This window comes from Theropithecus gelada, chromosome 5 (assembly GCF_003255815.1).
Source record: "Theropithecus gelada isolate Dixy chromosome 5, Tgel_1.0, whole genome shotgun sequence".
In the NCBI taxonomy this organism is placed as follows: Eukaryota; Metazoa; Chordata; class Mammalia; order Primates; family Cercopithecidae; genus Theropithecus; species Theropithecus gelada.
The window spans coordinates 155,500,630-155,525,750 of NC_037672.1; the positions used below are offsets into that span (position 1 = coordinate 155,500,630).

Below are 25,121 nucleotides of genomic sequence, written 5' to 3' on the forward strand. Positions count from 1 at the left end.
GTAGTTACACTTTAATTCCTACCCCATAGTTAATTCCACAAAGGCATTTTGCCCTGTGTAATTCCATTCTTTTCCTAGTCCTATGTCACAAGGGGAAAAAATATGTTTTTGCTTATGAGATATCTCTAGCTCAATTTCTTTCTGGTAGTGTATCTTTGATCAGTTCAGACATTTCTCAGAGTTTGTATACACCCTCGTTTGTAGATATCCTGTGTGTTCTCTGAAACTTTATTGCTGCTCAGCTGTGTGTGTGTGTGTGTGCATGCACACGCGTGCATATGTGTAAAGAAGGAGATTAGGACATTTAGAGAAGGAGGGCGGGGAGGAGAGATCCTGAGAATAGAAAGGAGGAAAGAAAAAAAGAGGGAATGGAAAGAGACAGAGAAAGGAAATGGGAGTGGAAGGAGGGAGGACTGCTTTGTAGCTGCTAAGATTGCAGACAGAAATAGCACACAACCACCGTGAGCTGTATGCGATTCAGAAACCAAGACCAAATTTTGTTCACTTTCATTAATCAGTTGCTCAGAGAGAAGGAAATGACATCTGGTCCTGTCTTCTTCTACATCTTAATTATTGGAAAATATTGTAAGTATGCTCAGTATCTAATTTTGTATACCTTAGTATTTTGTGGAATAACCGCAAGCACAAATGTTTATTCCTTATATTTATGCTTTTAAGATAAAATGCATTTACTGATAAAATTGTAATCTCACTTCAGAATTGTTCTTCTTAGTAAATGTCTGGTATTTGTATTAAAAACTGTAATATCTTATCATAGTCAATAGTGAAGCAAGACTGATGTGCCATGTAAACCTAGGCTTCATAATAACCAATTCATATAATTGATATTATAAGCAACATTATAATGTTTAAAGAGAAGTGATTCTTAAACTGTATTCAAGGAATATGTTCATTGAAAAATCCTAGGAAAGTCCTCACATTTGTGCCAGTTTCTGTGTAATTGTAATGCTCTCTCGCCCTTATCCTTTGTGATTTGCTATCATAGGTGTGCTTCTGGGCAGGGAGATGCATTCTTAAAACTCTTTTTATTTAGCAAGATTTATCACTGTTCCTTGAAAGAAAAACAAGGGAAAGCACAAAGCAATGAAAAACATAGGCACAAAAGAAGCTCCAAGTGGGCATGTTATTTTTACTATAAGGGCAAATTTTGTTTTCTCTATGTGTGCTATGGTTTATTTTTCAGAAAATCTTTTTTAAATTCAAGGGAAACAGCTGTTGTGTGTTAAGCTCCATTTGAATTATAGTATGTACATAGAAATAAAATGTTTTTGTTTCTTAGGTAATAAATATGAAAAAGTCAAAGCCAAACCAAGAACAAAACTTTCTGGGTATCTTTAGTCCTTTATGATTCCGGGAATGTGGGCTTTCACTAATTGAGAAGTTAACAAGCCTTTTTATAGTTCTGTCTCTTAAAAGTTTGCATAAGTTTTGTTAACTCTAAGCTCTTCTATTAAGGAATGTCTCAGGGTAACTTTCAATCCTGACTCTCCCAATTGCAATGTGTCAAAGTGATTATATTTTCCTTTTTCTCCTTCTTTCCTCCTTCCCTCTACTCCATCTCATCTAGAGTTAAAATTAAAGGATGGCATCAAAACCACAGAAACTATTCAGAATCCCAGGGAAATATTCTAGTCCTAGCTTTCTCCATCTCTAATCTTGATTACTGACATTCCTATTTTTTAACTGAAGGGAAAACAATAAATTGCAAACCACCACTGAAAATGTAATGTTTCTAATTATAATTCCATGTTTAAACTACCAGAGCTTTTGACATTTGTGGCCAACAGCTTCAAAAAATAATACCATATTTTACCATCCCTTTTCCATTTCAATGAAGTGAATAGATTAAATAAGCCAGAGGAATATTTCCAGAATAGTCATTCTAGTATAAAGAATTTAAGGGTATATAAAAGGTGTTGAGGGCAGGTTGAGAAGCAATTTTGACCACTGTGTTACCAGTCATTTCAGGTTAGGAAAAAAATTCCATGTTTACATGTACGTTTTTGTTAATTATTTTCATGAGCAGGGAATAATAATGATGGTGGTCATGATGATGCCAAAACCCTCTGTCTCTTTAAATTTAACTTCTCTTTTGATTCAAAAGAAAATTTGGGAATGTAGTGTAAGTTGAGAGCTCCAAGTTCTCATCCTTCCACGCCTTCCCCAGGAAATGAGGGCATAAACATTTGCAGCAAAGTTTGGCAAGCCAGTTCCTGGCTACATGGTGTTAACTGCATGTTAGGGTGGGGGAACACTTGTCAGGGACCCCCTGAAATAGCACCCACAGCCAGGGTTCACCTTGAGTTTAGCCCCTCACCCAGGCTTCACGTAAGTGAGAATTTCCTGGGCACACAGCAACGGAAATCAACAACCACGCATAAGAACAAATTCTTAAACCTCTGTAAATGCCCCATGGTGGTTGTTTCTCCGTGTGTTTGTTTTGTTTTATTTTGTTTTTATATCCACTTTCCTGTTACGGGAAAGGCGATGTGATATCATGGAAGACACCTAACCTAAGATGCTTAGCTGCACTACCATGTACCAGTTCTATGGTTTTCAGCAAATGATTTACCTCTTCTGAGCATGTGAAATGGCAATCAAATCCTTTACCCTGTCTACCTCTCAGACCTCCTGTGTTCCGTTCTTTGTTACAAAAATTACCTCCTGAATCTTCACAACAACTCTATTATGTGGATACAATTAAGCACACGAGGTAGGACATTCAGTGCCTTGTCACAAGACTCGAGCTAATAAATGCCAAGATTGGAATGCTTTCAAAGCCCGTGCTCTCTCCCCTAGACCATGATAATTCTCAGTAGCCATAATGTGTATAAATGGGCTTTGAAAACTATGAAGCCCATTACAGACGTAAGCAACTATTAGTCATCCTTTCAACCAAAAATACTTATGCATGCCAGAGCGTGACCATGCTTTATTCACCTGTCTTATTAAAGTAAGTATGGTCCCTGCTCTGAAGGGATAGAATGGAGAAGACCGCAAGTTGATCTAAAATTCAATTCAATAAGACAAGTGCAAAAATTGAGGCCCACACAAACAGAGGTGACATTAAGACTTAGAAAAGATTTCCTTTTAGCCTTAAGAATTTTTCACTCTTTAAAAATCCTTCTGTCCATAGTCTAATAAATCGTATTGTGCCAATGTTAATTTTTTAGTTTTGTAATGTACTAAAACTATGTAAGATTAAGGAAAGCTGGGTGAAAGCTGTATAGGACCTCTCTATACTATTTTTTCAACTTCTTGTAAGTATGTAATTATTTCAAAATTCATAATTAAAAAGCAATCCCCAGGACAACTTGTATTTTAAGTTATTATCAGACAATGCTTTGTTATTTCTTAAATGATTTCACTAAGCAAAACAATTCTTTGAGTTTTTTTTGTTTTTGTTTTTGTTTTTTTTTGAGACAGAGTCTCGCTCTGTCCCCGAGGCTGGAGTGCAGTGGCCGGATCTCAGCTCACTGCAAGCTCTGCCTCCCGGGTTTACGCCATTCTCCTGCCTCAGCCTCCCGAGTAGCTGGGACTACGGGCGCCCGCCACCTCGCCCGACTAGTTTTTTGTATTTTTTTAGTAGAGACGGGGTTTCACCGGGTTAGCCAAGAGCAAAACAATTCTTTTACTTAATGTTTTAGATAGGCAGGGAACAAGTGAAGATACAGGAAATAGAAGGAGTTCAAACATAAGCTTGATCCACTTTAGTATTTTGCCAAGGACTGGCCCAGCTTAGTAAGGTCCTCACTTTCAGACTCCTAGAGACACTTACCAGGCTACCTGGCCTTTGCCAGTACTCTCATAACTTGTAACAGTTTTCTTTTGTAACTATGAACAAGAGAAAAGGAAGAGACAATTCCGGAACAGACCGTTAGCTTGGTTAGTACATGGAAAAAGAGAATGTGGGCATATTTATCCAATTCCAAAAGGTGGGAGAAAAAACACACCAATATGCAGACCACGGAGGTATACTGTGTTCCACCTTATACTTTGGAGGCGGTTGGGTTTTTTTAATTTGTATAAATTTATGGGGCATGAGTGCAATTTTGTTACATGCCTAGATTGCATAGTGGTCAAGTCAGGACTTTTAGGGTATCCCTCACCCGAGTAACATGCATGGTACGAATTAAATAACTTCTCACCACCTTATATTGTGGGGGCTGCTGGCAATTTTGTATTGTTTTTACTATGTATTTTGAATCATATTTTTAAGTTTCAAATGGAAGGAAAATTAATGAATCTGTGCAAATGCACCCTGATCTACATAAAGGGAAATTATTATGTTTGTGAACTAGTCTTTCAAGCACAGGTTCACACATTAGTACAAACTTGTTAAACTAAAATGCCTGGAGTTGAGTATTCTAGTTAGGTTTAACTTTTTGTCTGAAAAACTGTAAGCATTTAGACCATTTGATTTCAATCCTTATGTTTACAGGTGTAGTTGTTTTTGTATTTCCCATTTATTGAGAGGTCTCCATGGATGAGGAACAATGTAAGTGCTTTACAAACATGATCTTATTTTATTCCTATAATAGCCCTATGAGATATTCTCGCTTTACAAAATAGGAAACAGAGAATGAGAAATATCTGGTAGCATTCCTGGCACCACTTCCTAGTAATGATGCAAAGGAGATTTGAATCCAAGTCTATCTCCTTAAAAAAGCCTATGCTGTTAAACATGATTCGATTCTAACACTTTCTTAAATTATAATATAGAATTTAAAGTGACCTTAACAGACCCCTGACCTAGCTCACTGGCCTTCACGCAAGTTAGATCTTTCTCTATTTTAGATATTAATCCATAAGGAAATATTGACCAGTCCAAGGTCTCAAAGCTGGTAAATCCAGGGCTTCTACCACCTACAGTGAGGGCCTCCCCATCCAAGGCAAATTCAACAAATCCATGCTAGGAGTTTTTATATCTCCTCTTATGAGCTGGTGCTATCTGCTTTGTATACATTCCTCAGTGTACACCAACAACTGATGAATTAGTATATGTCAATAATTTGAATATATAGAAAGCACTTTTGTTTGCAGCACATGACACTTCGCTATACATATAGCAAGTGCCAATAAATATTGACTTAATTCCTATGTTAGCTTACCTCTCCCTCCTCCTGGATATTTTATTAGCCCCACAACCCCAACAGCTCTATTTCCTGCCTGTGTGTAGTGATCCAATACTCTTTCATCTTTTTAAATTCTACAGCTTCATCTATTTCTGTGATCAGAACAACAAGGACCCACCACTAAACCAAAAGCTCTTTCCTTCTTTGGAGATAAGCAGGGGCAAGTTGTGAATATTTCAAATTTAGGTTTTGTTCTCTATCACAACAAAAATAAATATCAAGTGGAAAAAAGGACAGTGTAAAGTGAGATATCGTGTTGTTCATGTTAGAACTTGGTATTTTCCTACTAAATAACTGTATTTTATAGCAGCCTGGGTATTATTAGATTTGTTAAATAGATTCATTTTATAATTATTTCAGTACTACCTAAATTAACTGGGTCTCCTTATTTCTTCAGTCTTTTATGATAATGAATATGCCTTTTGGAAATCATCAATGTTTTCAAAAAAATTCTGGGAGTTAATCTTTGGGAATGGTACTCTTGGGACTTTTCACCAGCTGGTCTAGGCCACCTGGAGCCCTTGCCTCTGGCCATTGTGCCAGCAACTCTTTCCACCTCTCTCTCACCATCATTCTTCCTCAACTCCTCCTCCCAGATTGCTCCAGGAACTCCAGTTCTCATTGAGTTCCAGTGCAGATGGACACAGCTCTCTCTCTCTCTCCTTAGCTCCTGTTTCCAAATGCAATCCTACGTCTACGTTTAGACAGGGTGCTCAGTTGAACCAAAATGTTACTCACATGATTAGGTACAAATGAAACAGAGATAATCTGATATATTCTTTAATAGTAAGATTCACACTTAAAAAAACAAAAAGCTATTGATATTTTAAATAATTTTTTTATTAGAGGATTGAGTATCCACTTGAACTGAGAGGCCATGTAATTATATGAGTTATTCCATTGATTAAAACATATAGTTGATCAGGCGCCATGGCTCACGCCTGTAATCCCAGCACTTTGGGAGGCCAAGGCGGGAGGATCACTTGAGGTCAGGAGTTCAAGACCAGCCTGGCCAACATGACAAAACCCTGTCTCTACTAAAAATACAAAAGTTAGCTGGGTGTGGCAGTGGGCACCTGTAATTCCAGCTACTTGGGTGGCTGAGGCTGGAGAATTGCTTGAACCCAGGAGGCAGAGGCTGAAATGAGCCAAGATCATGCCACTGCACTCCAGACTAGGTGACAAGAGCGAGATTCCATATTCAAAAAAAAAAAATATATATATATATAAAAAATACATATATATGTATAGTTATATATAAAACTATAAAAATACATATATATATATATATGTATAGTTATGCTGTTGTCTCCTACTAATCTTTTCCCTTGGTTCTCATCTAATTCATTTAAGGAAAAATGAAGTTTCTTTTTCCACTTCCCACAGTCTGATCCTTGAGCAAATTGCTATTACTTAGACAGTTTCTATTTAGTGTCGCTCAAGTACTATTTTTAATTTCAGTTTCATAAAAAATCAGATTTTTTTGAGTTGGAAGGTAAGGTAAAGCTATAAAGGACAACATCCTCATTTTTCACATAGAAAGAAACTAAGGCCATATAGCTGTGTTCCCTTTAGTTTTCAGCTCCTTATTCTTAATTCACTTTTAAAAGTGGGTCTCCAAATTTCATATGTAGGACAAAAGGGGCAAGAAATATCAAAAGGGTAAAATATCACTTGAAAACAGAACCTAGACAGAAATTATTAAAATAAATTTATTATCTACCAAAATCCTAGCCTCAATGATTAAGACTTTGCCACTACACTAAGTTAGTATAATCCCTCTTCACATACCTACCTTGTAGAAAAACATTTAAATCATTCTCACAACCAAGGAGAGAAAGGTTCTCATGGCCCCTGCCCATCACCATGTTTGCAGCCGGGCCCAGAGGAACTTTAATGAAAGGGACTTTAAAAATGCTTAGAGTAAGGCGGGGGGCAGTGACTCATACCTATAATCCCACACTTTGGGAAGCCAAGGCAGGTGGATTGCTTGAGCCTAGGAGTTCAAGACCAGCCTGGGCAACATGGCGAGACCCCCATCTCTACAAAAAATACAAAATTTAGCCCGTCGTGGTGGCAAGCATCTGTAGTTCCAGCTATTCAGGAAGCTGAGGTGGGAGGATCGCTTCAGCCTGGGAGGCAGAGGTTGCAGTGAGCCAAAATGGTGCCATTGCACTCCACCCTAGGCAACAGAGCAAGACCCTGTGTCAGAAAAAGAAAAAAAAATGCTCAGAGTAAGTCAACACCCAGTGGATGTCTTCACTATTAATATCTCCTCTCCAGTCCATGCTCCTATCCTATTCCCCAGACAATAGAGTCATCTCTAAAGATGGCAGCCCTTTTCATCACATGCCATGCAAATCATGAATCTGGCCATTGGGGTCACCCCTCTAAGGTGAGAGAGGCTTCATGTGCCACAGGTTGAAAAATGAGACTGAGCATTGCTACAGCAGAAGAAACTTTGCCAACTTCTCAGGAGTAATTTATAGGCTATCAGAATTTATCAGACATTTCTAGTGTCCAGAGAAATGCCCTCTTTTTTTCTGGGTGCCCCAGATAATGTAGGCACCAAATACCTGTGTGCTTCACCGCTCCCATAACCTCTTCCTTCCCACCAAAAAAGAGTGCCATCTCTTCTGTCTTTCTGCCTATGCAGGTGCCAGAGAGGGCTGACAGTGGAGGCCCTGGTCGTAGGGAGTCGAATATCCCTAAACTTACTGTTTTCTTCCCTCTCCCCACTCCAGCACACACAGTTTCCTGAGACAGAGTAACATGTTTCAATCCTTACCTTTGTGGGGATTGAAAGGACACTCACAGAGCAACATAGAGCATCCTCACTGTTACGTTAAACAACCCCAAGGTATTCATTCCTGATATGGTGAAACATAAATCCCACACTGGTTGTAAACTCTGCTATCATGAAAGTCTGATCTCTTTTTTCGCTTGCTTGTTTTGTTGTTTATGAGACAGGGTTTTGCTCTGTGGCCCAGGCTAGAGTGCAGTGGTGTGATCACAGCTCACTGCAGCCTCAGCCTCCTGGGCTCAAGTGATCCTCCCACCTCAGCCTCTTGAGTATACGATACCACAGGTGTGTGCCATGATGCCGGCTAATTTTTGTATTTTTTGTAGAGATGGGAGTTTCACCATGTTGCCCAGACTGGTTTCAAACTCCTGGGCTCAAGCCATCCACCCACCTCAGCTTCTCAAAGCTCTGGGATTACAGGCATGAGCCACTGCTCCCAAACTCCTTCAAGTTTTGATCCTGCTACATGCGTGGTTTCTCCTCCTTTGCTTCTCTCCCACAGATTGTCTATTTAGTGCCAACTGGACTCCCTGAAGCTTTCCCTTTCCTGGCTAAGCAACCTAGATACTGGCTTCCAGTTCTAATTAACCAGTTCCTCTTTCTCCCTTAGTGCTTAATTTATCCTTCCTATCTTAATAATTCTCTGTATTCCTTAGTCTCACCACACCTTCTGACAAAATACTCACAAAGAGAAATCTCCTGTCTTGGTCCCAAATCTTGCAACCCAAATTCTTATTTCTACTCATTTCCCTAGTAAATACTTCCTCCTCATGAATGAGGACTTTCATAGGGAATAGCTACCTGTTAAACATACTATTTGCAGATTATAGCCCTCCCTCATTTTGCAGTTACCTGGGTTCATGGACATTTTTGGTCGATTTTTTTCAGTGTTGTGTAAATTGGTTCGAACAACTGATCCTAATAATACAAGCAAGTTATGACCCTGCAGATTCCTGTAGTTGTAGCCATTTAAACAGATAAATCTTACTTTACAGAGTTTAAATTAAAACAGTATAAAATAGAACATGCAAATAGATATGAAATGACAAATTTTGAACAAAATTTATGTGTGTGTGCCTGGATCTAGTGAAAGAAATCAGATAAGCTGCCCTAGGAAGCTTTTTTGGAAGCTTTTCACAGGCACATATTGCAAGTATAAGTTAATGAAAATAACTGTTCTCAGGTGCATCACACATTGGCTTCTGAGATACAGCACAATCCACTCTGCCATTGTCTTCACTCATAAAACCTCGGATTCTTTTTATCCTCTTCTCTCACCCTCTGTTGCTCACCCCAGCCTTTTGATATTTTAATGGGTTCTTCCCAGAGCAGGCTAGAAATGTTTGATTCATTTTCAATGGTCCAGAAGATTTGCCGTTTTTACTTTCTCAGTTGTGGCTGATTTGCTGGAAATTGCAAAACTGCCTCATGGTTTATAAATGTTTCTACTTTCTCACACATTTCAAACTTAGACACAATGACATCATCAGTCATGCTTTCTGTTAGCTTCTTAACCTCCATTTAACCTCCCTCTTTGTGTTAAGATCAGGAGAGGTGGCCGGTTTAGCAAAGTCAAATTTAGATTTTTATTTCTGCCCTTCTAATTGCAGTCGTTACCCCTGATCCTGTGAACTTGCGGCACAGCAGTTTAAGCTCCCTGGACAGGAAAGAGGGACTGCTTTGGTTTGTTGATATTTTCTCAAACACTGAGCATTTGTCTTCAATGGTGATGCAAAATAATGTGGCAAGTCATTTGTCTATCAAATCCATTTTAATGGGAAAAATCTGTACAAAGCTTTTTGTAGCGCTTCTGGCTCTTGGGCACCTTTTTTCAAAGTTCCTATGCTAGTAAAAATAGCAGGTTCAATTTGAAAGCCCCACGCCCTCTTCTGTTCTTCAATCCCCTAGAGGCTTTGAGTCTTTTTTGAGACAGGGTCTTGCTCTCCTGGCCCAGGCTGGAGTGCAGTGATGCAATCTTGGCTCACTGCAAACTCTGCCCCCTGGCTCAAGCAATCCTCCCAACTAAGCCTCGCGAGTTGCTAGGACTACAAGTGTATGCCACCATGCCTACCTATTTTTTTAAAAAAAATTTTATAGAGAGGAAGGCACACTACATTACCCAGGCTGGTCCCAAATGCCTGGGCTCAAGCCATCTGCCTACCTCAGCCTCCCGCAGTGCTGGGATTGAGCCACTGCACCTGGCCTGCCTTTGACTCTTCACTATTTCTCTCTCTTTGATCCAAGGCCCCTTGGCCTCACTCTCTGCCCCTCTGTTTCCTCAATCACTCAGCCCCTCACTCCTGATCCACTCCTGACACACACGTTCCCCTGCTGCACAGGGTCATCTCGAACACAAAATTTACTTCTAATTTTTTCAGGAGAATCCACCCTTCGGTTTTTGTCCTTTTTTTCCTCAGAAAGCATGGGGTTGAGGAGGGGTTCAGGGAATAATAACAAAGGTAATGCCAGCATTCTCTGACATGAAGTTTGAGGGTAGAAGGAAATGTTATAAACTACTACTACACACACACACACACACACACACACACACACACTTTAAATCTTTTGCCATCATTAAGCATACCAAATCCAGGTACGATATATAGTGTAAACATTTTCATGTTTATAGACCACAAACTTCAGATGTGCAAAAATTACATTTTATGTTTCTATGACTAAAATTCAGAGCTCATGACTCCTACATAAAATAATAGAACATTTAAATTTGCTAATTCAAAGTAGCTTGGTTTTAAAATCAGGCACTTTTTCTTTAAAATGCAATCTGGGTTTGTTTGGTTGTTTTTTGTTTTTGTTTTTGTTTTTACATTTGCGGGTATATGAGCAGGTTTGTTACATGGGTATATCGTGTGATGCTGAGGCTTAGGCTTCTAATGATCCCATCACCCAAGTAATGAACATAATGCCTGATAGGCAGTTTTTCAGAATTTGCCACCCCCTTGCCCTTTTGGAATCCCCAGTGTCTCTTGTCTCCATCCTTTTGTGTGTGTTTACCCATGCACCCAGTGTTCAGCTCCCACTTATAAGTGAGAACATGTAGCATTTGTTTTTCTGTCTCTGAGCGAATTTACTTAGAATAATCACCTCCAGCTACATCCCTGTTGCTGCAAAGGACATGATCTTTTTATGGCTGTGTAGTATTCCATGGTACCGTATTTTCTTTATCCAATCTACCGTTGGTGGACATATAGATAGATTCCATATCTTTGCTATTGTGAATAGTGCTGTGATAAACATATATATGAGTGGAGGTGTCTTTTTGGTAGAACTGTGTATAAAATACAATCTCAATCACTTAAGAAATCTTACCTTCTCTACCCTTTTACCCTTCTGACCAACAGCATCTGATTTCAGTGACAGCTTCACAAACATCAAAATTGAGGAGCAGGTAGACAGGTGAACATCTCCAGTCACTTTGCCAGCTACTCCTGATGGTTAACTCACTCTGGCAGGGATGGGTGACACCAGCACCCATCAAAGCATTCAACTACTCTTCCACATTGTTCTCCAGCTAATCCACATGCTTATCACCAAAGACCGCCACCACCATCTGCTCATAGCCTTCTCAGGAGAGCACAGAAGCCCTCAAGTGTCCTTCCTCACCTATTGGGAACTCAGGCAGATTTGGGGCTGACAAAGGCTCTGGGTCTAGCTCACCCATTCACCATCGCCTCCCTCACATCAAGACCCTGCTTCTCCTAGAGACTTGCCCTTTCATTGAGCTGGACTTTAGGATTCGAGACAAGAATCACTTCTGCTTAGGCAGTCCCCTAAATTCTCTTAGCAATTTCCACCTCCTCCCTCCCTCTACAGAGTTTTAATACCAAAGGGACAGGGTGCTTCCTTCTCACATTTCACTCTCAGCAGATTCAGGAAAACTGCTTTGAGGGCATCATACATGCTTAACCCTTAACTCTCTCTAGAGGTTGTGGAAAGACTGGATGTTCTGTGTCCTTCATCACTGGATCTTAATGTTCAAGACCAATATGGTAAATAAAAGAAGTAAATAAAAAGAAAGAAAAAATATTCGTCTCTCAAGCACCTGTCTTTTGTCATTGAAAGCCATGACTCTAAAAAGCTTTGGAATTTAAAGCCAAGAAGCTGAGGACTCTAGAAAGTTTTTTTGTGTTCTGCCTTCCCTGAGCAATAAAGTACAGTCTAAATTTCTAGTTTTAGTGGTGGAAGAATAAAAAGGAATAACCATGAAGGAAGCATACATGGACATACCCTAAAATCAGTAATTATAAACACAAAGCCACAGTAGTTAGAAATAATCATTATAATGAAATACCTTAGTAAGAGATGCACTCTTTTTATTTGAAAATCATATCATATCAAATTTTTAGCTATTTCCCAACACTGTAAAATAGATATAAGTGAATGTGTATATTTACCCTTACTCTCAAGAAACTTCTATAGGAGAATCAGAATTTTCAAAACTTGCCTAATGATAGATAGGGTTAGTCTATCTTTATTTGGTCATTTATTTTTTAAGTCACACACAAAAAATGTGCTTACCCTATTTGGATTCTAACTCAAATATCTTGGCTCAAAATTCTGTACTCTTTCTGATACCAATTTTCCCTACTTTTCTGTTCTGTTGCCCATAGTGGTTCCTCATATTTCACTTATACCTGCCTTTCATGTAACTTTTGTTTTTAATCTCTTTTCCCTACACTTTTCTATATGTTTTTTTCTATTGCTTTAATCAACACTAATCACAATATTATAGATGAAATACCAGTGTATAAAAGTGTTATTCAAAGTGTGAAAAATCCCAAATTATTAGGCATATTTATTAAATTTCTCCTACAAATTCTTTCTGATGCAATGTCTAAAACAATAGAATGTGTAATAAATAATTGGTAGGAGTAAGGAATAGTCTCACATGACACTCTCACCCCCTAGAAACTACTCGATCACATTCTTCTCTAATTAGTCTCCCAGGGACCTACACCACTTTTAAATTTATTCTGGGGAAATTGCGGCAGATTTTTAATGTATATTATAATGTGCTTTATTCTATGTACTTAGATACATAAAGTGTTCTAAATCAATGTTATGATATTCTGATTTTTTTTTTTTTTTTTTTTTTTTGAGATGTTTCATTCTTGTTGCCCAGGCTGGAGTGCAATGGCGCGATCTTGGCTCACTGCAACCTCCGCCTCCTGGGTTCAAACGATTCTCCTGCCTCAGCCTCCTGAGTAACTGGGATTACAGGCATGCACCACCACGCCCGGCTAACTTTGTATTTTTATTAGAGACAGGGGTTTCTCCATGTTGGTCAGGTTGGTCTCGAACTCCCAACCTCAGATGATCCACCCACCTCGGCCTCCCAAAGTGTTCAGATTACAAGCGTGAGCCACTGTGGCTGGCCTTATTCTAATTATTAATAGGAATTATTTACATTATTAAAGTTATAGGTAAGAGTCGTTAAATTGTTAATGTTTTGGTTAAATGATAAGCACTCATAAATGTTGTCTGATTAGATCTTCACATGAACCCTGAAAGGTAATGTTTTCTCACCTTTCCAGAATGAAGAGAGAAATTTAGAAATTTGTCAAGGTCATGGGCACATCAACACTTAGTCCAGAACCTAAGCTTATCTGATTCCCAAGCCTGAGTTTTTTCAGTCACATACAAACACCAAAATCAAATTCTCTCTCATTTTTATTATTATTACATATAATAAGTAATTTCTATTTTATTACATATAATAAAATAATGTATATTGTTATATTATTAATATATTACATATGATAAAATATTACTATTATAGATAATATATGATAAAATGATTTATAATTATATAATATTTTATCATTTATTATATCTCATTTTATAAGATGAGAATTCCTATTCCCATTAACAGGTAAACAAGCTAGCCAAGCAAGCTGAACTGGTTGCAGATTTGCTGTGTTTTATTTCCCAGGGAGAGGAGAGAAGGGCACTGCAAGGACGGGTACAGCTTGCGCAAGGTCATGGAGACAGGAAAGGACATGGCAGGCTAAGAACACGGTGAGAAGTCTGGGGTAGTTTAAGAGGAGGGCTGAAGTAATGCTTGGAGATGAAGTTAGAGAGGATCACCAGAACCAGATCATGAAGGTCTTTGTAAGCTACGTGCCAGAGTTAGGATGGTAGTATATTAGTAATTCGAATCCAGGTTTTGCACAAAATGGAAGTAACTCAGGCAAATTACCAAAAACGGGCTACAATATGAGAAACTGAAAGCAATCCTTAGAGAGGGCGTGGCCATTGCACTTGAGTCACTGGAAAGATACAGGCTATGACCAAGTCGAATCAGCTACTGGTTTTCACAAGGAAGTAACTCAGGCAAATTACCAAAAATGGACTAATATGTGAGAAACTGAAAGCAATCCTTAGAGAGGTCGTGGCCATTGCACTTGAGTCACTGGAAAGATATAGGCTATGACCAAGTCAAATCAGATACTGGTTTTCACATTGTTTTCCTAGGACCTTAATACATTTTTTAAATATTTTCTCCCTATTCCTATCTATAAAATACACAAAATATGTGTGGAACACACTACAGAATGTTTGTTGAATACCCTGACTGTGATAGGACTGGCCTTTTTGATACTGCACTCCACAGATATCTGACTATTATCTCTATTTTTCATTCTCAAGAGTTTGATCTAGTCTGTGTTGTGTTTTCCGCACTTCCTATTTCCCTTGTGTTATTTTCCAACTCACTATTTTCTTTAACTCTGGAAAGCCCTCTTATCCAGTTTGCAAATAAGGCAATAAATAAAACATAACAGAAAACATTAACAAAGACTCATACAATAATGGACAATGGATGGACAAAATACTTATACACAGTTATTTGAATCAAATGGAATGAACTCATTATTTGGAAGTACATACAATCTGTACTCTTTAATCAATCAGTAACTTTGCAACACAAAGGTTGTTAGAAAGTATCAGTCAACAGATTTAAGAGATTTTATTCAGCAACTATAACCTCACAGCAGTAGAAAATAGCACATAGACAAATAATTGAAAATATTGTGTTTATAGGACCAAGGCCTAATACCTCTAAGAATATAATTTTACTCTCTCTATTTTAATATATTTACATTTTAATCAATAGTACTACCCATGATATGTTTAATGCATGGGTGTAAATTCATTACTTTTTCTCATTTGTGTTTTCCTTTATAAAGGACACCTTAAGAGTATGATGAAACAGTGCTGAAAGTTTAAGGTGCATTATGGGAAATGCATCAATCAGCAATAACTTCAATATCCCCAGCAGACTTTAAATTTCCCTAAGAATTGCAGAACCATAGACATGCTATCTAGAGAAATAGCTTGCTCAGAACATCTTTAAAATAAGAATACATTCAGTCATTCTTGTGGGTAATTATTAACCCAAGTATTGAACTGTAAGAGATACCTGACTTAAAATAGGGTCTTTTTGCGAATACTGTATACATTATAAGCAAACCATTGTTAATGCCTTCTAACATGACTAGAAATATTATAACTATAGGTCACGGAAAACTATAGTTTTAATACACATATGAAAAGATTAGTGGTTTACCTTCAACTGAACGAAGTCATATTCTTCCACTGGATAAATTCTTTTCTGGCATAAATTAGATGCATATTTGGAAACTCGTATTAACTGTTTCAAAATAACATAGCCAGGAAATTATATACACTTTGGAGTTGCAATATTGGTGTACTAAATAGGGTTTACACTTATGAGCTGAAAGAATTCCATACACATGGAATGCACAAAGTTTTGTTTACTGTTTCCAAAAAAAAGTAACTTCTATGCCAATTTGTGAATTTATATTAGGCTGGTACAAAAGTAATTGTGGTTTTATGGCAAAAACCCCAATTACTTTTGTACCAACCTAATAGAAACCTAGCTAAACTAGAAAAAATAGCTTTGTTCACTTGATTAGTACAGATATACGCTCTAGAATCTAAATCTAAAATCCAACCTCTCTTTAGGATTTTTAGCAATAGTTGATGACAAACTACAGCTGTGGGAAATATAGCATTATCCCCACCACTGTGCTTACTGGTGAGCTAGTCCTCATTTGAAATATTTCTCTTTTTATCTCTTTCTTTCCTTAACTATCTCTTCCTTTCATCCTTTCCTTCCCTTTTTCCCCCCAAAAAACAATTAAATTTTCTTAGTCTAGTTGTTTCACAGACAAAATCTGTAGTCCCTAGAGTTTCTATGAGGCAGGTAAAGGGCTTACGTCCTTTGAGAAAACAAGGTCTTGGTGGCAGACTATGTTAACATCAGGCCTGAAATGCCCTTGGGGGATATTTATAGAAATTGGGTCTTACCTGGCTGACAACAGAGTCTGGAGAAAAGGACTACTTTCTATATGCATTAAAAAGAACTTCACGACACCATTATTTTAAAATACTCTTCTAAGTATTTCAGACACACGGACAATTATTCATTCTTCCTTTCCTTCAATTTTGTTTTACTTCCTACAATATGCCAAGCACCAATACAGGGATCAGAAATAAATGATGGACAACTCCAGAAAGATCCCCCACCTATGGGAATTTATAATCTGGTGGTGATATTTAAATAACAAAAAGTAAACTAATAAACAAGATATCTCAAAGAGTAATAAGTATTGTGAAGAAGGAGAAAGTAGTGGAATAGGATAGTAACTAGCAAGGAATTTAAAGGGATAGAGGGATAGATAGAGGGATCCCAAGCAGTCTCCCTAAGAGAGGGATACTTATGCTGAGGCTTGAAGAGTGAGGAACAGCCCGCCTTGTAATGATCTGAGGTAAGAACAATGCAGGCACTCACGTAGATGGAACAGGCAACTCAAGACTCTAAAGTCAGACCAAACCTAGCACATCAAGAGAGGACAGTGTTTGTAGGTCAAATTAAGTGAGGGAAGAAAAGTGGAAAGAAACCAAGTTAGTGAATAGGATTGGCCCATTTATGTAAGGTTAAAAGGTAAAGGTTTAAAGTTTGGATTTTATTCCAAGAACAATGGAGTGTCAGTAGAAGTTTTAGAAGAAGACACATTAATGATCTACTTTAATTTTGAAAGATCCCTCGGGCTGCTGTGTGGAGAACAGGATGAAAAGAGGCAGGCATGGAAGCAGGAAGTCCAAGTGAGAGACAGCTGCAATTAGACATGATGGCTCGCACTCTGGGGAAAGAAGTAGAGATGAGAAATTGACTCATTTCAGATGGTCAGGTGCTGAAGGATTGCAAGTGGGAGGCGATGGGCTAAAAGAATTCTTTGTTCCTAAAAGATGAGAGAATGCAAAATGAATTGTGAGAGAGAAGCCAAAGGCATTTTTTTTTTTTTTTTTTTTTTTTTTTACGGGGAGAAAGAATAGGGGCCAGGCGCAGTGGCTTACGCTTGTAATCCTAACACTTTAGGAGGCCAAGGCAAGCAGATCACCTGAGGTCAGGAGTTTGAGACCAGCCTGACCAACATGGAGAAACCCCGTTTCTACTAAAAATACAAAATTAGCTGGGTGTTGTGGCACATGCCTGTAATCCCAGCTACTGGGGAGGCTGAGGCACTTGAACCCGGGAGGCGGAAAACAGGTTGCGGTGAGCTGAGATCGCGCCATTGCACTCCAGCCTGGGCAGTAAGAGCAAAAAATTCAATTCTAAAAGAAGGGTGCTTCCTTCCACGTTTCATAGATGTGCATCCAACCCATGTATTGTTCTAACGAGATGAGTACAGATGGGCAGGTGAGCAGGGGCCATTCAAAGCATGCCCAGGTGGCAAAAGCATTAAGAGAGTATGATGGAAGAGGGAGAAAATGAGTCATTCCTCACTACTTCACCCTGTGACCTGAATTAGCAACCATCTCCCACCATGGGAGGCATTAAATTGAGATAGCATCATGGATAGAAAGAGGAAGTTAGGCAGTTGGCAACACAGACTACTTGCTCTGTTCATTAAAAGACAAACTGGAAAGGTTTGGAGATGAGGGTGCTCTACAAAAGATGAAGAGTATTAACTAGTTCCTGATATACATTTATAATAAAAGAAAAAAGGCATATGTAATATCTACTTGATATCAGAGAGGGTCTTAGCATCAAATTAGACAACATGTGCTGCTTAGCATTTCAGATAGTATTTGGCCCATGGTGCTTATAATTTCATGGATTGATGATTGATTGGATGGTGTGGAATCTAGGAAGTATATTTTTAGTACAGTCATTAGTTACAATAGAACTAACCGTGTCCAGTAAAACCTTGTCTCAGACTCTAACAGCCTCTAACTGCCTTTGAAATTGTCCTTTTGGCTAAAGATGGAAAACAAAAATCACAGATTTCAAGTCATAAACACACAGGTGGAGTGGAATGAAATATCTGGAAATACCTTAACCTGGAAGTTAAGAGCAATGGGTTTAGAAAAAACGGGAAATTGTCATCTAGTACTGAGACTTCTGTGAAAAGTAACAGTGAGGAGATTTTGCACATCCATTCATTTTATCTAATCATACGAAACAACCTGTCAGGGGGTAGTTACTGTTACCAGAAAGGGGGTCCCGATCTAGACCCCAAAATAGGGTTCCTGCATCTCACACAAGAAAGAATTTGGGGTGAGTCCATAAAGTGAAAGCAAGTTTATTAAGAAAGTAAAGGAAGAAAGAATGGCTACTCCATAGGCAGAGCGGTGGCATGGGCTGCTCAGCAGCTTATACTTATTTCTTGATTCTGTGCTAGACAAAGGGTGGATTACTCATGAGTTTTCTGGAAATGGGGCAGGCAATTCTCAAAACTGAGGGTTTTTCCCCTTTTGGGACCATACAGGGTAACTGACATTGCCATGGCATCTGTAAACTGTCATGGCCCTGGTGGAAGTGTCTTTTAGCAATCTAATACATTATAATTAGCATATAATGAGCAGTGAGAAGCCAGAGGTCATTTTTGTCACCATCTTGGATTTGCGGGGTTTTGGGTGGCTTCTTTACCGCAACCTGTTTTGTTAGCAAGGTCTTTATGACCTGTATCTTGTACCAACCTCCCATCTCATCCTGTGACTAAGAATGCCTAACCTCCTGGGAATGCAGCCCGCTAGGTCTCCACCATATTTTACCCACCCCAATGCCTCTGACGTTAGTAATTCTCCTGTTCCAGAAGAAGAAACTGAAGTTTAAGAAGCCTGTACAAAGCCCACAACAGTACATCTGGGAATGTCTAAGAATGACCCTCCCTGCCCTGCAGCAGCCACACTTTAGCCTGTGCTGTAAACATGCCATTCAGGTGTGGGGAGCACACATTAGGGATTGCTGTTGTCTGAGGTGGTGGCAATTCCAAAAAGAAAGGCAAAAGCAGGAAAACACAGTATTCAAATTTAAATCAGCCTCTTTGATTTTGCTGAATAATAAGTAGTTGTATGGAAAACATTAAAATTAAACTCACCGGCAAGTAGATGTCATTAACAATATAATAGCCACCACAGCAATCCTAAAAAAAAGAAGCAGTGGCCACTTTTCTGTAGTCTGTAGACAGCAGTCAGCCAACAGTCACTGCCCTGGACTGCCCTTGATGGCATTCAGAGTCATGCTTTTTGTTATTTTCCCACAAAAGGTTAGATCCCCACTATGCATCATGTCCAGAAAAACCTTGTCAAACTCTCAAAGTCTCTAAATGCCTTTGAAATTGTCCTTTCGGTTAAAGATGGAAGAAAGAAATCACAGATTCCAAGTTATGAACACACAGGAGAAGTGGAATTAAATATCTCATAAATAATATTACTGGCCATTCTAAGTCTTTGTGACTTATACCCAGAAGTCTCAGAGAGCTTCACGCATGCGCACACACACACACACACAGTGTCCAGGGTAATTTCATATTTACTCAAAAACTGTGTGAGTATACACCCAAATTCTAGGTAGAGGGGGTGTCACATATTCTAAAAATAGTGGCAATTTCAAAACTTGGAAACCCTTTCAGCTCCAAGTCTAAAAGATAAAAATATTTCCTAAACTTGTTTTTTAAAAATATTTTATTTTGAAAATTCACCATACACAAATATTAAAAAAGTAGTACAATGAACATCCATATACCTTTCACCTGGATTCACTCATAGTTAACACTTTTCCCCATTTACTTTATCTCCCTCACCAAACATACATACATATTTTTTCTTGCTGAGTCATTTGAGACTCAGTGGCAGACATTATGACCCTTCACTAAGCATTTCAGCATGTATCTCCAAAGAGTTACAGTCTCTTAGCCCCCATACAATTACTAAATATAATTACATTGAAAAATAATATTATTTAACTGAAGTCTGTATTTCAGCAATCGTCTCAATTACATCCTTTATGAGGGGTGGCGGGGGAATGATGCTTTTCTTTTTTGTTTTTGTTTTTTTTGAGATGGAATCTCACTGTGTCACCCAGGCTGGAGTGCAGTGGCGCGATCTCGGCTCACTGCAATCTCCACCTCCTGGGTTCAAGCGATTCTTCTGCCTCATCCTCCCGAGTAGCTGGGCTGGGACTATAGGCAGGCGCCACCATGGCTATTTTTTTTTTTTTTTTTTTTTTTTGTGGTAGAGATGGGGTTTCACCACATTGACCAGGCTGGTCTCGAACTCCTGACCTCATGATTTGCCTGCCTTGGCCTCCCAAAGTGCTGGGATTACAGGCGTGAGTCACCGCGCCAGGCCCAGAATGATGCTTTTCTAATCCAGGCTCCAGTCCAGGATCACACATTGCATTCAGTGACCACAGCTGTATAATCAACTTTAATCAGGAAACAATGACATTGTGAGAATTGAAGAATATGGACAAGTTGTTCCATAGAATATTCTTCAATTCAGGTGTGTCTGATGCAAGCATACTTGTACATACCTAAAGTAGACCTTTTGCAAACCCAAGACTGTTATAAAACTTACTGTAAAAATACAGCAAGGAAAGAAAGCTACATGTTATGTTCAGGGACTAGTCTCCCTTTAAAGTGTCTCCTTAGATTTGCCTCAATTTTTCTTTAAAATTATGACTCACAGGACTTCCTACTTTTGTATCTCACTTGTTCCTCTAATTGTTGTCAGCCAGTCTTCAAACAAAAACATCACATTTATCTATCCTGACTAATTTTCCAAGTCATTTCGAAAGCCATAAGCCTAAACGCCACACCTTGCCTTCAGCTTTTGGCAATCATTGCAGGGTTCCTTTACTTAATTTCAGTTCTTTTGCTCCTTTCCGTGGTAGAGAGTCTGTATTGCTGTGTTCATCAGTCCTTCTGTATCAGTTGGAAATGCATCATAAGTGCAACAATGAGAAGGACCAAGCAACAGTGACTTAAACAAATAAGAATTTAAGAATTTTTTTTTTCACATAAACAAAGTCCATATGGACACAAAGAGGGGAACTACAGACACTGGGTGGGGCCTACTTGAGGGTGAAGGGTGGGAGGAGGGAGAGGAGCAGAAAAAAATAACCATTGGGTACTAGGTTTAGTAACTGGGTGGCAAAATAATCTGAAAATAAACCCCCATGACATGAGTTTACTTATATAACAAACCTGAACATGTACCCCTGAACCTAAGAGTGTAACACACACACACACACACCCACCCAGAAGTAAGTGCTTGCTGGCATTGCAGCAGCTATTCAGCTGTGCCCTGAGGCTCCTAGGTTCTTCCTACCTTTCCCATTCGTCTATTCTTCAGGCACTGGTTTTTATGTTACATTGACTCCTAATAGATGGAAAGATGGCTACTGTCGCTCCAGACATCGAGTTCATGTTCAAAGCAGGAAGAAGGGGAAGAGTGATGTAAAGCAGGATTCTCCCCCCATTATCAGGAAAGCAATGGCTTTTCCAAAAAATTCCCAAGAAGATTTCTAGTTTTTAGGTCTCATGGTCAGAATTGGGTCACACAGTCCCACCTTACTGCCAAGGAAACAGGGAAAGCCAGAAACAGGAGTCACTTTATTGCTTGGGGCAGTCACCTCATCTAATGTGCAGAACACAGTGTCCCTACAAACAAGATAGGGGTTGTGTTAACAGGAAAATGGGAAATGGAGAATCGGTAGGCAACTAACAGTTTCCCTGAGCCCTCCCAGTCAGTATTTATATTTATTTATTCCCCACTTGTCCATTCCATTTCATATTTTTTCTGTTTTTCTTCATTTATCTTTCCCTAGTATTTCCTCCTGAAGAATGAAATTTCAAACTATTTTTTATTAACACTCCATCTCCCACCTAGAATCAAATAATATTACAACAGCTGGTACTGCCCCTTCTTTTGACACAGAAGAAAACCTAAAATCCAGTAAGACAGAGTAGCATGCCAAATTTGCCCATCAATTTAATGGCACATCCAAGAATAAAGCAAAACTCTGCTGAATACCAATATAGTAATATCTGCCTCTGAGGATTCTTGGTGCATATTTTTGCATTCTGCCCTGTTTGGTCCATTTTGTCCCTACCTTGGGCATTTAAATATAAAGATTCCCATGAGGTTGGATCAGTTCAGCTGTTTATTTCTAGAAATGTCTATAAAGAGAAAAACTAACAAGAGAACCATCTTTTTATTGTTTTAATTTACTTCGTAAATATAAATGAAGGAGAATCTAGAACCACTGTCTTCATTGGAAATCATTGTTCCAAATGAACCACGAGTCTGAGTTTGTAAAGCTGCCGTCTCCAATATCTCTGTTGAGAAGTGTGTCTATTTACATACATAATGTCTGTTGCTGACCTTGTGGGACAATAACTTGGAATGCCCTGAGCCACACAAACAGAAAATACTCTGATGAGATAGCATCTCATCCTTGCCCTGAAGGATTTCAAAAGAGGAACGGCCTACCCAGAATGGACACGGTCATAGAGGAAGTAAGTTAGAAGCTATAATTGACCTTGATCTTAAAGGGTGAGATCTAAATAGGTGAAAAAGAAGATATTCAGGAACACTGCCGTAAGTCCAAAAAAGAGAGGTAGAAGTATCAATAACCTTTCAGGGTTCATAAGCAAGTCTATATGGGGAATTAGTAGAGGCCCATTGGTTAAGAACACGTGTTCTGGAATCAGACAGATCTGCATCTGAATCCCATTTCCACCACTTACTGGTTCCATGATCTCCAAGCAATTTATTCCTCTATGCTTTAGCTTCCTAAACTATAAAATCATGATAATATTAGAACTTACTTAATGGAGTTTTATGAAGATAAAGTGAAACAAAGCATGCAAAGTGCATAGCCTGGTGCCTAAAACATATTAAATGCTCAAAAATATGAAGAAAAAGAAAAAAAAAAAAAAAAAAAAAACTACTGACCAAAGTGAAAGGAGTCAATGTAACAGACTATTCAGTTTTAAAACTAGGTTATGGACCTAAGTGTCCATCAACAGATGATGGATAATGAAAATGTGGTATATATACATAATGGAATATCACTCAGCCTTTTAAAAGAAAGAAACTGTCATTTGTGACAACATGGATGAACCTAGAGGACATTATGCTATGTGAAATAAGTCAGGCACAGAGAGACAACTATTGCAAGATCCTGCTTATATGTAGAATGTGAAGTAGCCAAACTCATACAAGTAGAGAGTCGAATGGTGAGTACCAGGGTCTGGGGGAAAATGGAGAGATGTTGGCCAAAAAATGTGATTTCTTACACTTCTCTTTGTTGCACAAGTGCAACAAAGAGAAGGACGAAGCAAGTGACTGAAACAAATAAGAATTAAAAAATAATTCCCAGAGATCTGTCGTACAGCATGGTGACTATAGTTAGTAATAATGTGTTATACACTTGAAAATTGCTAAGAGAGTAGATTTTAAATGTTCTCACCACAAAAAAATGATAAGCAAGTACAATGATGAATATGTTAATTAGTTTGATTTAATCATTTCACAGGGTATACATATATCAAAATACCACATTGTACACCATATATATGTACAACTTTTACTTCTCAATTAAAAATAAATATAGGCCAGGCACTGTGGCTCATGCCTGGAATCCCAGCACTTTGGGAGGCCGAGGTGAATGGATTGCTTGATCCCAGGAGTTCAAGACCAGCCTGGGCAACGTAGTGAAACCCTGTCTCTACAAAAAATATAAAAATGTAGCCACGTGTGGTAGCATGTGCCTATAATCCCAGCTACTCAGGAGACTAAGATAGGAGGATCGCTTGAGCCCAGGAGGTCGAGGCTGCAGTGAGCCAAGATCATGCCACTGGTTACTCCAGCCTGGGTGACAGAATGCGACCTTGTTACAAAAATAAAGAAAGAAAATTTAAAGTTTTTAAAAAAAATTTTAAAAATTAAAATTTAAAAAAATATATAAAGAAAATTTTAAAAAATAAAGACACTCGAAAAAAAAAGAAAAGTATGTTGAGACCAGTTGGGGACACTTTGACAATAAGGCTAAAGTGTCACAAAGGAAGTTATTAAAAACGTGTTATCAGACGTGAGCTAATACAGATCAGAATCACAGTTGAGGCAGTAGGCATGGAAATAAGGTGTGAAATGGAAATGCTGTTAAGAAGAAATACAACTGCCCTTAATTTAGGATTTTTATTTCTTGGCTGCACTACCAACATAAATCAATAAAACTGACTGTTATCGCACCAGTAAGTAGGAATAAAATGTGATAGTTGGATAGTCAAGAAAAGAGTTTTGTCATAGTTTGAGACAGATGCTAGAAATGTATAAGTACAAAATTCATGGCTAGAAATGTATAAATATGAAACGTCAGACACTTTATGTATTGGGAAATAGATACATTTATTCAATAAATGCTTACTGAATGTGAACTTGTGATTATGACAACATCTTACTCATCTGAGAATTACTTATCCTAGACCCTCGAAAACTTTGATATTTCAAAACCTAGGCATTAAAAAAAGGGAAAACATCCCGTCTTGTTTTAGGCCCTCATTCAGAGCTTATTTGCTCACTTTCACATAGAAATCTAACATGTCCAAGTAGCTATGTTTTTGGCCACAGCAGTTTCAAGTTACAAAGTAGAAATGGGAATTAGAATAATGAGACTACAGAGGCAGACAAATTAATGATAGTAGAAGCAACAGCTGGTAGAAAATTGTGATGAAAACTATAAAAAGTTGGTAAGAGTCTGTGACAAAATTTATAGGACAAAAATGCCCTCAAAGGGCCCTAAAGGTATCACTGCATTGTTCAGCATG

General features: G+C 38.5%; 1 protein-coding gene across 10 annotated transcripts in view; it reads left to right on the forward strand.

The window, feature by feature from the left end:
- The first annotated feature begins 272 nt into the window (after positions 1 to 272).
- RXFP1 (relaxin family peptide receptor 1) overlaps positions 273 to 25,121 on the forward strand; it is a 124,688-nt gene continuing 99,839 nt past the window's right edge. For 9 of the 10 annotated variants that reach the window (XM_025385030.1, XM_025385032.1, XM_025385029.1 and 6 more), the window contains exon 1: positions 273 to 585. Coding sequence is in view for 4 of the 10 variants with exons in the window: in XM_025385025.1 (XP_025240810.1) it covers positions 471 to 585 (115 nt within the window). In the remaining 6 variants the exon portion in view is untranslated. Of the gene's footprint in view, positions 586 to 22,117; positions 22,809 to 25,121 lie in introns of all 10 variants that reach the window. The other variant, XM_025385031.1, reaches the window with a different exon arrangement.